The 17,588-nt window shown below is 40.5% G+C and overlaps 2 protein-coding genes across 13 annotated transcripts in view; one reads left to right on the top strand and one right to left on the bottom strand.

Moving 5' to 3' along the window:
* Positions 1-17,588, top strand: part of MED12L (mediator complex subunit 12L) — a 362,689-nt gene that overhangs the window by 211,966 nt on the left and 133,135 nt on the right. The gene's annotated exons all lie outside the window — the stretch shown is intronic.
* GPR87 (G protein-coupled receptor 87) overlaps positions 7,528-17,588 on the bottom strand; it is a 41,281-nt gene continuing 31,220 nt past the window's right edge. For 2 of the 3 annotated variants that reach the window (XM_059887235.1, XM_059887232.1), the window contains exons 2-3: positions 14,051-14,182; positions 7,536-8,650 (exon numbers count right to left, since the gene is read on the bottom strand). In XM_059887235.1, coding sequence (XP_059743218.1) covers positions 7,608-8,650; positions 14,051-14,084 — 1,077 coding nt within the window. In that variant the 5' untranslated portion in view covers positions 14,085-14,182 and the 3' untranslated portion in view covers positions 7,536-7,607. Of the gene's footprint in view, positions 8,651-14,050; positions 14,183-17,588 lie in introns of all 3 variants that reach the window. The other variant, NM_001205451.1, reaches the window with a different exon arrangement.

Raw genomic sequence — 17,588 nt, 5'->3', positions numbered from 1 at the left:
AGACTCAACGGGGCCAAGTTTCTGTGTCTGTTCCTTGAATGAGCTGTTCGGGGAGCAGCTGTGCGTGTTGCCCTTGTCTGATTCCCAGGGAGAGCACAGACAGGTTGAAGGAGGACGTGTGGTTCCACTTGTGTGACTTCATCATGACCAGCAGGCTCATTGGGTTCCCATGTTCTGTTTCTTCTGGAGCCTGGCATACTTCTTGTAGGGGGCGATTATCTAACCCTAGTTGTATAATAGTTCCCTGACACCGGTACCCTTGGTGGCCCAATATCCTGACCACTTTTGTTATCCCACCAGTTTGTTTAGTTGCCTCTGCAGAGGCCTGTGCCTTGGAAAAGTGAATGCTGCAGCCTCCTTTTCTAAAATTCTGTTGAAGTCACAGCAGTCATAAATTTTGTACTTAGTTGTTAACAGTGTGACAGATCCGTGATGGTTTTGTTGCAGAGGAGAGAGAAAATTTAAATTAAAATTTGGATTATGTTATGCTTGCCAAGGCAAAAGTACTAAATTTGGTGAGCAGGGTTCTTTCTTTTGGTATTAAACAAAGCCATTCTCAATGAGCACTGACCTAGAAACCATTATCCACATTCCCAGGAAACCTCCATTAGAGATTTTTGTTGAATAGTTGTGAGTCCAGCATCCAGGGGTTCATAGTTTGTGCTAGTAAACTGGACAGAAGAGACTTCATGGTGGGGCTTCAACTTGATGAAATGGCTGGGTTTCTTGATATCTTTATCCTTGTCCTAAACTGCTTGTTTAACTGGGTAACGCAATCCTCACAGACATGAATTTTCAGATGTGCTGTGAGCATAGGGGCCATATGTCCAGGTTTGTTTACACTGTCTCAGTTTACACCTGTGCCAGCTCAGTAATTGACACTTCCACACTCAAAAGTAGCCAGGTTTTGATCATGAATTATATGCTTATCTGAATTGTTGTTTAGTGACTAAGTCATGTCCGACTCTTTGCAACCATATGGACTGTAGCCTGCCAGGCTTCTCTGTCTATGGGGGATTTTCCAGGCAAAATACTGGAGTGGGTTGCCATTTCCTTCCCCAGGGGATCTTCCTGACCCAGGGATTGAGCCCTCGTCTCCTGCATTGTCAGGTGGATTCTTTACTGCTGAGCCACCAAGGAAGCCCCCTCGTCTGAATTATGAGGGAGTAAAATGACCAAATATGTGTGATTGTTGGACTCAATGTTCTCTTAATAGTATAATCTTTCAGGTTTAGTAAAGGAATTATTGAGACTTTGCTTAAGAGTGCTGCTTAGCTTCATTCCCAACCTTATTTGCAGTGTGTTTGTATTCCTACCATTAGGCAACATAAATCATTTGCAAGGCTCTTGGTCGTATCAGTAACACCTTAAGGCATGTGTTTCACTTCATTATTGAGACTGATTGAAAGCAGAGCTTCTGGAGCCAGATGGCCTAAGTCTGGATCCCAGCAATAGCCTTTCTGACCTGTGTGTCCCTGAGGATGTTAATGCCAGTGCTTCCTTGGAGTTTGTCAAGGGCATAAAGGTAGTCAGGTCAGGAGCTCAAAATGATGCCTGCTTTGTAGGGAATGCCAATAAAAGTTAGCTATTTTTATTTCATTAGCAAATAGCTGTGTAGTGTTAGAAGTTCTAGAAAGGAATATGTGAGGGCCTAGGCCAGAATGGGAAGCTTGAGGCTCCTAGCAGAAGTGCTGGCAGTTTAAAATCAAGGTGAGGTTGGTTCATTTTCTCCTCTCAGCTGGACACACAGTGGGAGGTGGGGCCAAGGTTTTTTGCTGTGCTCACAGGTCCTTGCTGGTCTGTGAGCTCACACAGCCGCCTCCAGCCTGAGCTAGGCCTGACACGGGGCCATTCGGGGTGGAGGCCTAGCTTGTCCCCCGTGTGTGAGGGCAGACTTGCAGGACTGGGTGCAGGGCTGCTAGTGGGGGGAAGGAAAGAAGAGCCATTGGATGACTCTGAATTTCCATTCAGGTGCCTGGGTGATGGTGATGGCGTTTATCAAACCCAAAGGTACGGAGCCTCCTTGGATACCATAGAGAAAGTGACGCAGTCCTCATTTTTATGGTCCCACACTACCATACAAGGCGAGGTATGCATGTATGGATAGATTATATTATCAGTGTACTAAAAATACATTGAACTTCCCTAGTGGCTCAGATGGTAAAGAATCTGCCTGCAATGTCGGACAGATACCTGGGTTTGATCCTTGGGTCGGGGAGATCCCCTGGAGAAGGGAATGGTAGCTCACTCCAGTATTCCTGCCTAGAGAACCCCTTGGACAAAGAAACCTGGCAGGCTACAGTCCATGGGGGTCGCAAAGAGTTGGACATAACTGATGACTAACACTACTGCTTGTGCTCATTTGTGCTCAGACTAAGTCGTGTCTGACTGTTTGTGACCCTATGTACCATAGCCCGCCAGGCTCCTCTGTCCATGGAGCTCTCCAGGCAAGAATACTGGAGTGGGTTGCCATGCTCCCCTCCAGCGGATCTTCCTGACCCAGGGATCGAACCCATGTCTCATTTCTCCTGCACTGGCAGGCAGGTTCTTTACCACTGGTGCCATCTGGGAAGCCCTAATGCTACTACTACTAAAAATACATTGAAGCATATCTCACAGAAAGAGTGCATTGGGTTCAGTGGAGTTGAGAAGTTCTGATCTAGGTGATTCCAAATTTTTATCACGTAAGTATTTGGCCCAGTATTCATCTCTTTACACATTCATTTTTTCCATTGTGTTTAATGTTTGCATTTCCCTAGCTGCATAAAATAGCACATAAAAATCTAAAAATACAGTTGATATGACATTTTGAAAAAACACTGAATTTATTTTTGGTAATTGACAGATGGCTTCACTGTTACTGAAGGTATTTTGTGGGATAGTAGTAACAATCTTAAGAATGGGAAGTGATTTTTAAGGTGTATTTTTGTGTGTGCTCAGTCCCTTCAGTTGTGTCCAACTCTTGGCGACTGAGCCATGGACTGTGGCCCTCCAGGCTCCTCTGTCCATGGGATTCCCTAGGCAAGAACTCTGGAGTGGGTTGCCAGTTCCTTCTTTAGGGGATCTTTCTGACCCAGAGATTAAACCTGAGTCTCTTATGTCTCCTGCATTGGCAGGCGGGTTCTTTACCCCTAGCACCACCTGGAAGCTATCATAGGTTAGGGAGCTGAGTTATCTTTGGTATACTAAATCTCTTAGCCCTAGTTATAAGTACTGTGTGTTTGTATCTGTGTTCAGGTAAACGTGTCTAGAGTCTTGTTGGAAAGTCTTGCTTGTAACATTTAAACCTAGATTTAGAAGCTTTGGCCAATCTGGTCGACTATTCTGGATTCTTGTTGATAAGTTAGGATGATCTAATCTGATGTGTGGCTTGTTTCTAAGAGCTGCTGCAATCAACAGATTTCTCTAGCATTATTCAAAGAGAAGCTGGCCACTTTATTAAGAATACTTGCCTAGGAAGGTGTTTGAAAGAAAGGAATTTCTGATTTAATTCCATATCTTGAGTTTCCAAATGAGGCAAGGAAAGCCTAGGTTATCTAATAGCCACATTACACCATTTTCTTAAATCATTTTAGATGATTTTTTAAATCTCAGTATTGTAGCTTAGAAGAAAAATTTAAGAATATTCAAAATAAAAGTTGCCATTTGAATCTCATACATTTTTTGATAAGTTAAACATTTTAACACTAACAATATTAGTCTAATTCTAATAAATTTTGAAACGGTAAATTATATTTAAATAAATTTTTTTGTATGTCAAAAAGCATAGTCAATATTTGTTCCGTTTCCCTATGAAATCTATGTATATTTCAGCCTTTTTATTTTATTTTTTTAAGACACATCTGTAACTTACCTGGAGGAGGAAAAGGCAACCCACTGCTGTATTCTTACCTGGGAAATCCCACAGACAGAGGAGCCTGACGGGCTATAGCCCATGGGGTTGCAAAAGAGTTGGACAAGACTTAGCAATTAAACAACAACATTATTTCTTATAGGCCTTATTTTTTGTCAAACATTTCCATCTTACATTTATCTAGGCAGCTCCAGGACTGTTGTGCCCTCCCCTGTGAAGCGGCACCCCCCAGCCCCATCACACACACATGCACGCACGCACGTACGCGCGCACACACCCACCCACCCACACACCCCCCCCCCCCCCCCCACACACACACTGCTTTTTGTTAGCACTAAAGATGACTGTATGTGTAGTCACAAGCAGTAAATAGGACTGGAGTCGTTTTCAGTTGTTTCATAAATTTTACCACTAGATGGTGATAGAGGGCTGGGAGGGGGACAGAGCACAGCTAATTCAGCATCTACCAGATGTTTATGTTTAAATTTGAAAATGTTTGATCTTAATGCTTTTATAATTCATTTAGACATATCCAAAGATTATTGTAAATATCGTCTTAGCCATAATGTTTTTTTTAAACATAGCGTCTGCCTAGTATTTATTGATTTGATAAGCTGTTTTCTTGTGGTGGTCTGTTTGAGAGAGTATCTCTATTTACGAGACTTAAGTGATCCTCAAGCTTTATTTTGCCCTTGTTTCTTTACTTTATTTTTTTCTTGTATATCACATTTCTCCACAGTGATCATAAAATTTATGTTTGAGATTGTACTGTGTATTCACAATTTTGGCTTAGGTATTTAGTTTGAACTTACACATTTTCCAAATTATTCCTTTGAAACTTTAATTGAGAAACAAAATACTGATATACTATTTGGAAATGAGAATAAAATGGTGGTATGAATGGTATAATGAATATAACAGAGTTAGTAATATGCACACCAAAAGATATTCTGCAAGGTAAATTTCTCTGCATGTAATTTTTATGAATAATAGAAAAATTTCTTTTTGAAATTATCTGAATATATTTCTCATTTGCATAAAATAAAAATAGCTATGTTAAAATCGCTGCCTTAAGTGGGTCCTAAAATACTGAATATAATCCAAAAGTTCCATGTAAGAAATTTTAGATTTCAAATTTAAAATTGTTTCCAAATTTTAAATTAATTAAAAACCAAATAGAATTTTTGCTTTATTCAATGTTAGTGCAGCAGTTTATATTAACTTATGACACCAACACAATATTTTACGTTACTCCTGTGGGTATTATGTTAGTCATGTGACTGATTTATTCTTGGTTGTGACCACAGTGTGAGTATTTGTGTAAAATACAAGCAGTATGATTTTGATGCTTTTGTAATATGGCTTTAAGAAAATGGAGATAATACTTTAAAATTTTTTCCTAAGTCAATGTTTTAAGCTATCCCATTGATTTAATAATGTAATTTCAGAGAATGAAACCACTATATTAAATGTACCCACCAACTCTACAGCAGTACAATTTTAGAAACATTAAAATGGGATTGAAATATTTTAAGGGCCTCTTAGAATTGAGGCCTGAATTTTAGAGAATTAAATGCAGTGTGGGGTTAGCTCTGCTAAGTTTCAGAACACCAAATGGAATCATTTGATGAAGATGATAGGTTCTTAGTTTTTAGGCATGTTCTAAGGTGAGTGTGCCTTTAACAGAACACACACACACACACACACACACACACACACACACACACGGACTATTTGTGAGCTGTGATGTAGAGCCAAGTAGAGCACACACACACACGCACACACTATTTGTGAGCTGTGATGTAGAGCCAAGTAGAGGACACACGCACACACACACACACACACACACACTATTTGTGAGCTGTGATATAGAGCCAAGTAGAGGACACACACACACAGACACACACACACTATTTGTGAGCTGTGATGTAGAGCCAAGTAGAGGACACACACACACACACACACACACACACACACACACTATTTGTGAGCTGTGATGTAGAGCCAAGTAGAGGACACACACACACACACACACACACACACACACACACACACACACTTGTGAGCTGTGATGTAGAGCCAAGTAGAGGAAGGAGAGTCTAGGACACCCTGTACTGAGGGTTTTCCCAGCTGCAGCATTGTTCCTCCTTTTTATATAGGGTAGCTGTAACTCAGCCTGGGTGTTATGAGGAAAATGGAGAAAGGAATTAGCCTTTCAAACTGTCTTCTTAAATACCTAGTGTAGCGCATGGCTGTCTTAACCTAGCTAGTGAACAAAAGGAGCAGCAGGTGGTGGTAGCTAGGCACGTGTCCAACAGAGATGTGTATTAATTCATGTAGATCCCCTGGAATTTATGGAATTGGAATCTTGATGGAGCAATAGATACTGATAAAGGTCCTTAGACAGTTGTTTTAACCTCTTTGCTTCTATCCCTTCTGTTAAACCTGACTCACCTATTAGACCCCTTTTCTGTTCTTGAACCTAACTAACCTTGGTAGTCACTGTTAGGCTGAGTTATTTTTGGGACCTGCTTCCTTCTTTTTTGCTCACTTTAGCTTTTCAGAATTTTGCAGATCGTTTGTACGAGTCTAAATAAAATGAAGCCTTGCACTGTGTTATACATGTACGTCTGCTTTGTCTTCGTTAACCATAGTGATACCTTTTCATCAGCAAACATGCCTTCATGCCTGGTCTTTTAATGCTCCCCTGGCTCCTTGTCCCATGTTAGGAACCTAGACAATGGTCAGGCAGCTGAAGGCTTTGAAAAAGCATGAAGGTTCAAAGGTTTATATTGAAGAAGGAGAAATTATTCTAAGATTTTAAGTTACCCTTAATCTTTTTGACTTGATGTATTGAGCTCTACAACTGAAGGTTTAAAACGAATGATATTCCTATTAGAGATGGGATATAATTTAAAACTATAGTTTTTGTAAAATAAAGATTATTAGATGGCTTTTAAATACACTATATGTACTTGACTATTAATGCAGCCTTCATCTTCTGTTCTCTGCCCCTAGCACATAGGAATTCAAACGCAGCACAGGGGTATAAAAATGGCACTGTATGTTCAGTGTCTCATCAAAATTGACTTGTCTTAATACTCATACTTTTTTCTTCTCTGAAATAACCTAAGTTTAAAATCAGTTAAGTGACTTGAGTCTTTTCAAGTGTATTGCTTAAAAAAATACAGTTGAACCTCCTTGCCTACTCCTGCACTGTGCAAGTTTTTCTAATGTGCGTAAACGTAAACATAGACACGGGACTGTGGCTAATGTTGTGGGCAGGTCATAGATACAATGACAGAGAAACCTAGCAATCCGTGTTTACTCAGTTACATCTGCAACAAATGAGCTGTGTTGAAAACAGCATTATCTTTCCCAAATCTTAAGGATCAAGGTCGAACAGAGTTCTCTCTACTTCCTGTCCTCGCAAAAGTGGCTTCAGAGCATCAGTACTTCCTGGAAGATGACTGCAGAGCACTGGCATAGCTGTGGCCTTTGCTGCCCCTGAAATCTGCTCCTTAAACTTTGAGTCATGATCCCCGCTGCTCAGCCATATGCCATCTCATCAGTTTCACTTTCTTCCTTATCCCTTAATGTTTTCCTCATTTCCAAATTATACCTCAAATTCATAACATTTCAGTTCTCTTTTCATCCACATTTTGATGGGCTCAAGCAAGGATAATGAAAATACACATTTATTTACACTTTGTACATGCTGACAAACAAGAGTGGGCCTGGTGACCTTGAATTCCTACACGTCAGTATAATCATAGTATATGCGGACCTCGGATCTTCTAACACTCTGTAGTGATCGGATGCTTTCGCTCCTCGTTCTGATGTTTGATTTTTTGAATAGCCTTCTTGAAAATGAGCGACACATGAAAAAGTAAATGATTGGGTCCAGGCACACGTTGCACGCAGACAAGAAAAGTGTCATTTCTTTGCAGTAATACAGGATTTTGTGTGCCGACTCATCTAAAAGTCTGTCCAAGTGACTGAAAGTAAAGGGAATCCTACACAAGTGATAGGGTAGAAAACAGGTGAAGAACACAGCCACGACCACTCTAATGCTCTGGTTGTGTTTTCGCTTTCGGCTTGACTGGCTTATGAATTGCCTGCTGGATTTGTGAATGTACCTGGAAATGGCAATGTAACACCCGATCAGTATCACCAGCACAACCACGAACAAGCAGCTGTTGACGTAAGTGATGGCATTATGCCATTTCACTCCCAAAGGACTCTTAAGTTTCGTGCACTCATGAATATTTTCCCTAGTTGGTTGGACATTGGTTAGAATGATGTTTGGCAAGGACAGGACAGCCATGAGCACCCAAACACAGACAGATAAAACCTTTGTAAAGGTTATGCTGTACATGCGAGAGTCGCCAAATGGCTTTACCACCTTCAGGTAGCGATCAATGCTTATCAGCCCGAGAAACACAATGGAAGTATACATGTTGGCGTAAAATAAAACCGAAGAGTATCTGCAGAGGATAAACTTGAAGTACCAAGGTCCAAGTCCTGCATCATGGACTATTCGAAATGGAAACGTCAGTGTCATTATGAGGTCGGCAACCACTATGTTTTTGAGATAAAATATGAAGCTGGTTTTATTCCTAATGTGAAAGAAGATCCATACTGCTAGACCATTCAGCAAGATGCTTGCCACGAATATAACGAGGTAAAGCCCAGGCAAGACGATAGTGTCGAATTCGTTGTGAACGGTGGTATTCTTTCCAGATCCATCGCTTGTGTTACTTGGGGTGTGATTCCCTGGGCCATGCAGCTCATTATCTGTAGGAGAAGTGGGGAGAGGTCACTTCATGTTTCGCATGCATGCCCTACTCAAGCCAGGCTTTCTTACAGGCTGAAGTACTGATGTTTCGGGTTAGTTAAAAAATGTCTTTAGTACTTTAAAGAGTCTATTTAGTGCACTGTTTTTTTTTTTTTTTTTTTAATTTAGTGCACTGTTAATGTTTTGAGTGGCTAAAGAATTGGTGGTCTCACACAACAAGGTCCTACTCTATAGTACAGAGAGCGACCCTCAGTATCCTGTAATAAACATAATGGAAAAGAATATGAAAAAGAATATGTATTTTGTTTTGCTGTACACCAGAATCACTTTGCTGTATACAAGGAACTAATACCACATTGTGAATCAGCTGTAGTTCAATAAAGAAACAAACACACAAACATTAAAAAATATTAGTGACCTCACCCCTGAATCCCACTTCTCTCACCAAGTCCTTTGAGTAAAATGTGAATTTCTGGTTGGTTGTGCTAATCATTTGAATGAAAATAAATATACCAGTGAAAATGATCTTGACTCAATTTTTAATTCAGTTTTGATATAATTACAAATTGAATAAACTGGGGAGCAGCAAATTAAAATTTCATACAACAGAAGGGTAGCATGTAGTTATTTTAGTGCAGTCTTTGGCAGGCTCTTTGAAATATCTTTTTCTCTCTCTCAGTTTTAAGCTATTTGAAATGCAAAAGAGTAAAACTAGGAGGTCATTTTGTTTTTTTGGGGGGAGGGTGGGTAATACTTAAAAAAGTTTAGGGAGCATTGTTAGGAAGAAAGACAGAAAGGGACAATTGTCATTAGTATTTAAATTTATTATCAAGGAGGACAATTTTTAAAAATAATTGCAGCCTGGTACCTACTTTTATTTATAAGCTAGATTATACCTATTACGCTAAGAATATGAAAATTTTAAACCTTTTGCTATTTTGAAATCTTGAGTTCATGAGCCTTACCATTGTATCACATAATCAGTGAAACAGTTTATGAACATTGGGTTTGCGTAACAGCCATGAGAAGGGGCCTCTCAGATCTCCAGCTGCAGGGAAAGTAATTGACGGGCAGCTCTAGCTCAGTGCTCTGAACCCAGCACTGTTTTCCTGCTGATGCCACACTTCCATGGATCACTCCTAACTAGTAACTGAGCACAGTAGGAACATTAAGACAAGCCTGCTCCTGGGGCAGTAGGGGTTCCTCTGATGATGACTTTGGCTGGAGCACTTTTTGTCAGTCTGGTCAAAACTTCCTTCCAACTACACAGAAATATGAATCTTCCTATTTGCTCCCTGTGCTCGTCTCTCCTCCACAGGGGTTGGACCTGCATAGCTGTCTGCAATCCCTCAGGTCATTCCCCCTATAAATCTCCTGGGCATATGGTTACTTTTATCTGCTGCTGCTGCTTTTTTTTTTTGAAAACTGAAACTGTTACAAGTGAACTTTTGGGTTGTGACTTAAGTCATTTCTGAATTTTCACGTCTCACTAATAACGTTTACTATAATGACAGTTACGCTTTGGAATGATTTTGTTTTAGGGCTAACAGCATGATTTTAGCCCTCAGTTCCCTACATGACAGGCAGCGTAGTATGTACTTTGTTTTCCTTCTTTGAAGAAGTGAACCAAGGAAGAGAGTTTGGATGATTTTTAATCCAAAAACAGGTTCTTAAATTGCTGCCTGAAATTTTAAGTGTATAGGCTCTTCCCAAGTAACCTTGTCCTCTGTTTAATTCTTTCCCTTTTATTCTCTGCTAGAAGTGTTTTTAAAAACTGGTTTCCCTGGCTTAAATATCCTTAAACAGGCTGGTAATTTATACCTGGACTAGCCTGTTATGATGAGACCCATAGTATTTATAAGTTTAAAATGCCTGATTCAGCTGCCATCTGTATCACGGTTGCCAGTTTCAAATATTGTCTTAAACAGTATCGTTCAAGCCAATTTTGACTTAATGAAGTGTCTCCGTCTTGGCTGCTTCTGTACCACCAGATACATATCATCATCCATAACCTTAGAAGCTTCTTAAGATATGCAGTTTTACCTGGATTAAGGTACCTGCTTGAATTAATTTCTTCAATTAAACTATTAGCAGTCCCTTTCATCTAACCCAGAATAGACACCTAAAGGAAGTATGGAGAGGACAAGTAACTTTTAATTAGGATGAGTGGTCCAACTGAGGCACCCCACCGAAAAGGGGCAGCTACACCATCTCCTGAAACACTGGCTATACCTTGTAACAGTGATTTTCAAAGCCATGGTGAGTACAAATAGAATGGATCACTGGCCACAGATCCTACTGCGTGTTTAGTCTCTCAGTCCTTTAGAGTGTCGCTCGCCAGGCTCCTCAGTCCATGGGATTCTCTAGGCAAGAGTACTGGAGTGGGTTACCATTCCCTTCTCCAGGAGATCTTCCTGACCTAGGGATTGAACCGGAGTCTCCTGTGTCTCCTGCATTGCAGGCAGATTCTTTACCCGCTGAGCCATCGGGGAAGCCCAGTGTACATAGTAGGCATGGAGTATTTAAAATCTTAGTGTTAGCTCCCTGGATCTGCTATGCCTGTCCATTGTGGGATAGAAGGATCCCCTACTTGTCTGTGTTGATTAGGAATTTTGTGTCCATTGTATACTTTAAAATTTTAATTGTATGAACAAGCAATCTTATTAAATAATGATTTACTGATCAGTTATGGTTATTATTAAAGTTAGTCTTAAATCAGAATGTCAGAAATAGTCCTGATGTGTACTCTGAGTCATAAATAATACCAAGGCCAACTGACCTCTTTTCACGGTAATGATTGAACTGTTTTGTAGCTTTGAGAGTGTCTGCCAATCCTGTCACCTCACAGTATTTGCATCCTTAGTTTATGTATGAGATTAGCATTTTGGAATACAGGACTTCTTACTTCAGTGGAATAGGCTTGGGTTTGGTTATTACTTCATTTGCAAATTTCACATTTACGATGCAGCTTAAACAAACTAGTGGTTAAAACCTGTTATGGGTTATTCTATGAAACACTGTGGTAGTAGAGGGAACAGTCATCTGTGGGCTGCTCTGGAAGGCTCAAAACTGAATATAGAGAGTTTTTTGTGACACTTGATTTTTTTTTTTTTAAGAATTAAGACTATGGCATATTCCTTCCTGCCAGCTACCTCCCATCATTTCTTTTCTATATTATTGCCTCCAGTTTTCCTAATGCCTGTGGCTATGCCCAGAAGCAGTTCTCTGCAGTGTTCCTGCTCAGGAACAACGTCCATTTAAAGTGAGTGGCTTTCTTTACCCAGGAGGTTTTATCATGTGGTTCTTTGCTGTCAGTAAAGAACTTGGCTGAGTTAGGAAACATTTTTAATGACAGGTATAATTGTGATTCAATTAATGAAGATTTGAAGCTGTTTTTTACAGCATAAAGGCTATTTTCTCATATCTCACACACTCCTTGTTTCCTTGGATGTTATTCTCTGTGTTATTTAGTGCAGAGCTTGATTACAGAGGGAGAGTTACGGTCAAATTTCCTTTTTCATTTCCCCCCTGCACTCTTGCTCCAACTCCTTTTAGATTAAGTTAGCAAAGGCAATGACCTAATAGCACTAGTGCCAAAGTAAATCATCATCTTGTGCCAGTGTGTGTTTGAGGGTGGGGCTTCCCAGGTTCAGTAGTGGCAAGGAGTCCCCTTGCTAATGCAGGAGATGCAGATTCGATCCCTGGGTTAGGAAGATCCCCCGGAGAAGGAAACGGCAAGCCATTCTAGTGTTTTTGCCTGCGAAATCCCATGGACAGAGGAGCCTGGCAGGCTGCACTCCATAGGGTCGAAAAGAATTGGACACAACTGAGCATGCATGCAAAGGTGTGAGAGAGATATTGTGGTATGTGTGCTGGGGCTGTGGTTGCCTGTGTTTGTGTGTAAGGGGGATTGTGTGTGTACTGTGTGTGCTGAAGAAATGCATGGATTTTGTAGTCAGATACCTCATTAGTCCCACGTGGCTCCTATACTGGACAGTGGAGATCAAGGGCATTGCAGTCCTGTTTGTTAATGTTTTTTCAAATTAAGTTTTATTGGAGTATGGTTGCTTTACAATGTTGTGCTAATTCCACTATATAGCAAACTGAATCAGCCATATATATTTCTCCTCCCTATTGGACTTCCTTCCCATTCAGGTCACCACAGAGCATTAAGTAGAGTTCCCTGTTCTATATAGTATGTTCTTATTAGTTATCCATTTTATACATAGCATCAATAGTGTATGTGTGTGAATCCCAATCTCCCAGTTCCTCCCCATCCTCTTCCCCCTTGGTATCCATGTAGTTGTTCTCAATGTCTGTGTCTCTATTTCTGCTTTGCAGATAAGGTCATCTATACCATTTAGATGGAGAAGGCAATGACACCCCACTCTAGTACTCTTGCCTGGAAAATCCCATGGACGGAGGAGACTGGAAGGCTGAAGTCCATTGGGTCGCTGAGGGTTGGACACAATTGAGTGGCTTCACTTTCACTTTTCACTTTCATGCATTGGAGAAGGAAATGGCAACCCACTCCAGTGTTCTTGCCTGGAGAATCCCAGGGACGGGGAAGCCTGGTGGGCTGCTGTCTGTGGGGTCGCACAGAGTCGGACACAACTGAAGTGACTTAGCACACCATTTAGAAAGTCCTCTTTGACAATGCTGGTTCAGTCACTTCTTAGCTTTGTGAAATGGAATAAATAGCAGCCATTTTGCTGGGTCTTCTGAGAGTTAAACATGCTCTGCGCACATTTCAAGCACAGTATCTGGTACTTAGTAGGTGGTCTGTCTCAATGTCAGGCCATAATTTTGATTTGTGTCATGAATAGCAGTCACATTCTGAATGAAATGTGATGGAGACCCTTGTTCCTTTTGCTTTTGGAGACAATCCACTGTTGCTCATGGGACCATGTCACATTTTGACACCAACTGTGAAAGCATCAACCATATGTCACTGCTGTACCTGCCAGGTGGGGATGAAATACCAAAGTCGTGCAGACGACCAGGTGTCACTGACCTGGTACAGCTGCCCTGCACAATCATGTTCTAGTTACCCAGTAGTGCAGGTAGATGTTGTCTTTGGTCTAGACTGTTCCATGTGGTAAGTAATATATACCTTAGTTTCAGCTGAAAGACTTCCCCAATTGTTAGTTTAATCTTTCTGTCCTTTTAGAGATCATCTCTAGATGAAACAGCTTAAGACAAAGTGATGGCAAGTTAAGAGTTCTCTCGGCAATGCCATCCTGCATGTTTGCCGTTTTACATTTAATGAAGGCAAGGATAAATGCAAGTTTATTTTGTTAATTGATTTGCCAACCACCAAAACCCCTGAATTGACACATGGTGTAAATAACTGTTATTGATCAAGTAGGATTTTCTTTGCATTTTCCCCTACAGCTTACCTGGTAATTTTGCAAGTGTCAAGTTGAGCCCCATTCTTTAGTTGTGAGGGACTGAAAGCAAAGATCTGTGTCAGGAAACACTCGGGGACAATTCAGTCAAGGGGTCAGCATAGGTTATTCCTGGTTTGATTTCTAGGGGAAAAAAGAAAAAACAGTTGAGCAGGAATTTGAATACACGGTACTTTGATTTTCACTTTTAAGAAAAAGAAAAAAAATGCCCCTTGATTCAGAAAAGGCCTACTCTTTTGTTATGAACAGCTGTGCCATGTAAGACTTGTCTGTTTTTGTGTGTTCTTTCCACCTGCCAGGGAGCGTGGGACATTTCTGTGTAAGCCTTCACCATCTGAATGCCGCTGTGTGGCCCCGGAAAAGTTACTTAACATCTCTGTGACTCAGTGTTCTCCTCTCTGACATGAGAGTGGAAATAATCATACAACAGAATTGTGACAAGAATTATGTGACATAGTCCATAAGAACCTGGGGCCAAGAGTTTTCTCAAGACACATTAGCCTGTGTCTGGCCATATTACTTCTACTTCATTCTACCCAACCCCATTGACCTGAGCTCAGCTGCTGCTGCTAAGTCGCTTCAGTCGTGTCTGACCCTGTGCGACCCATAGACTGCAGCCCACCAGGCTCCCCTGTCCCTGGGATTCTCCAGGCAAGAACACTGGAGTGTGTTGCCATTTCCTTCTCTATGAAGCTCAGCACATGTATTTAAATGTATCTCTGATGACTCTTAAATGCAACTGGAGATTGTTAAAAGTTGAAAGATCTCGGAGCGATATATGTTAAGAGTTTTATAAACTCAACTACCTTCAGTACCCAGTCTTAAACTCTCTGGGCTTCTAGTTCTGGCTTTATACTAACTAGCTGAGTGACTTCATCATGTCACTTATCCTTTTTCTAACTAGACTGGAAGGCTCTAAAAAAAATCCCCAGTGGAACTCAGGTTTACGTGGGCTTCTGTGTTTTCCTCAAACATAGGTTCCCACTCAGAATTTAATACTGCTTGAACCTTTATCTTGAAGTCCCTGTATTTCTCTATGATAACTGTTTTCCATCCAACCTCAAAGTCTGGCTAGGAGTGAATAATTATATTGGCCTTGAGTCACTAGTTTTTGAAATTCTGGCTAAAACCTCAAAGCTTTCTGAGCTTCAGATTGCTCACAGTCTTTTTCCTCATGATTACCCGAGACCGTACGTGCACGCAACGCATGTTAAACTGTGACAGTGCCCCCGACTTCTCCTTCGGCAGCCTGCTCCCTGTTTTCTGACTTCCTTCAGGTGTTCATCAAAGAGAGAAGAGATCCTGGGAACTGTTTTGGAAAGTGTTTCTCCGAAGTCAGATGTCTTTTGGGAAGGATTCACTCTAGGGGAAGTCACACTGTTTCTCATGAAATGAAACTGCGTGAGACCTTCATGCCCCCTCAGCAATATTGCTTATAAATACCACAAAGCTGCAGAGAGACCCCAAGTAACCTCAACCCCTCCAAGTCTAAAGCAATCTAGTGATTGCATAAGCAGTTATGTCTACTGGTCAGCAGGCTCAGAGTACTTTCAAAGCAAAAGCATATGTAAGAATTGGGCAGCCTGTGGAGAGGCATGTATTTCTTTCTCTGTTATTTTGTCCTTCTCTTCTGTTCCCTAGTGGCACGTGACATTTGGATGCTGGATTTGGTAGTAGATGGAAAAAGTGGTGTCCAGATGTTCAGTGATTTCCTCCCCACTACCAGTCATCTCTTGAGAGTTTAGACGCCCTGTCCATGTCTCACCTTGAATCGTCAGGGTATATGGTACATAGTAGTCAAAAAGTATTCATTGGTTTATGGAGCATCGACAATAGACACCCTCTTAGACATCCTCCTTTTCGGGTGCCAGTGTTGCAGTCTTTTTAAAGTAAGGCAAGGAGGTGAAACCCTACTTTTCTTTTATTAAAGTTTACTGGGATTGAGGCAGTTTTCTAAACGTTATAACAATGACCCTTAGATTTCAGTACACCTTATTTTCTTGAATCTAACTTCTGATGGAAATGTTTCAGGGAGTTTCCATGAAAGACATCTCTAATTTCATGTTTCTCTGTGGGAAAGTTATGTGGTTTTCCTTTTCTTGACTTCATTTAAACTTTACTTGATAACAAGAAATCCAGTATGGCTTATCCCCAGTGGAGGAAAAGCAGTATCTAGTGGGTGAGCCACAGTCACAGTAATAGATAGCAGACAGTCATTGAGGAGGACACGGAAAAGATTCTGGGAGAAATATTTGCATATCATATTTATTCTGATAAAGGGTTAAATTCAGAATATACAAAGAACATTTACAGCTTCCTAATAAAAAGAAAATAGCCCAACTAAAAAGTGGTCTAAAGATTTGTATAGACATTTTATCAAGAACACATGAAAAAATGCTCAGTATCTTTAGTCATTAGGGGGATTCAAATAAAAACCACAATGGGGGCTTTGCTGGTGGTCCAAAAGCTAAGATTCCACACTCCCAGTGCAGGGGCCTCAGGTTCTGTCCCTGGTTGGGGAACTAGATCCTGCATGCCGCAACTAAAGATCCTGTGTGCTGCAACTGAGACCTGGAGTGATCAAATAAATACATAAATATCTCTTAAAAAAAAAACAACAAACACCCACACAATTAAATAACGATTTCATATCTCCCTGACTATAGAGTGGCTATAAATGGAAAAGATGGTAACAAGTATTGCCAAGTATATAGTGTTGCAACCCTCATACATTACTGGTGAGAATTTGAAATGATATGGCCACGTCGACGACAGTTTGGTAAATTCTTAGAAACTTTAACCTACATTTATCTTACCCGATAATTCTACTTGTAGGTATCTACTCAAGACTAATGGAAACATAGATCTATGCAGAGACATAGATGCAAATGTCTTTAATAGTGTTATTCATAATAGCTAAGAATTGAAAGAATTGAATCAACCCAAATATCAGCTGATGAATGAATAAACCAAAGGTAGTATAGTCAAAGAATGGAATACGACTCAGCAATAAAAAGGAGTGAAATTCAGCTATAATATGGATGAATTAAAAAACATTGTGCTAGGGAAAGAAACCAGATACAAAAGACCACATACCATTTCAATGAAATGCCTAGAAGAGGCAAATCCATAGAGGTGGAAAGTAGGTAAGGGCTGAGGGTAGATGTGGAGAGATTAACTGTAAGGGGGGTGAGGAATTTTATTAAGGTGAGAAAAACTGGATTATGGTGGTGGTTTCACAACTATAAATTAATCAAAAATCATCAAATTGTACATTTAAAATGGATGAAAATTATTGTATGTAAATTATACCTGAACGAAGTTAAAAAGGAACAGAGTGCACAGAAAAGAAATAGATACAGGCTAGCAATTCACTGTGCAATAATATGAGTTTTATAGACCAAGGAAAAGTACCTTATAAGCACATTCCTTATCATGTCTTGAAGAAGACAGTAAAATGCAAAGTACATTTAGCAAGAGTTCCACCCCTTGATGTAGGTGTGGGGCATTGCTCAGTGATCTGGATGAT

Source organism: Bos taurus, chromosome 1, assembly GCF_002263795.3.
Source record: "Bos taurus isolate L1 Dominette 01449 registration number 42190680 breed Hereford chromosome 1, ARS-UCD2.0, whole genome shotgun sequence".
NCBI classification, from domain to species: domain Eukaryota; kingdom Metazoa; phylum Chordata; class Mammalia; order Artiodactyla; family Bovidae; genus Bos; species Bos taurus.
This window is presented reverse-complemented; position numbering and strand designations above follow the sequence as displayed.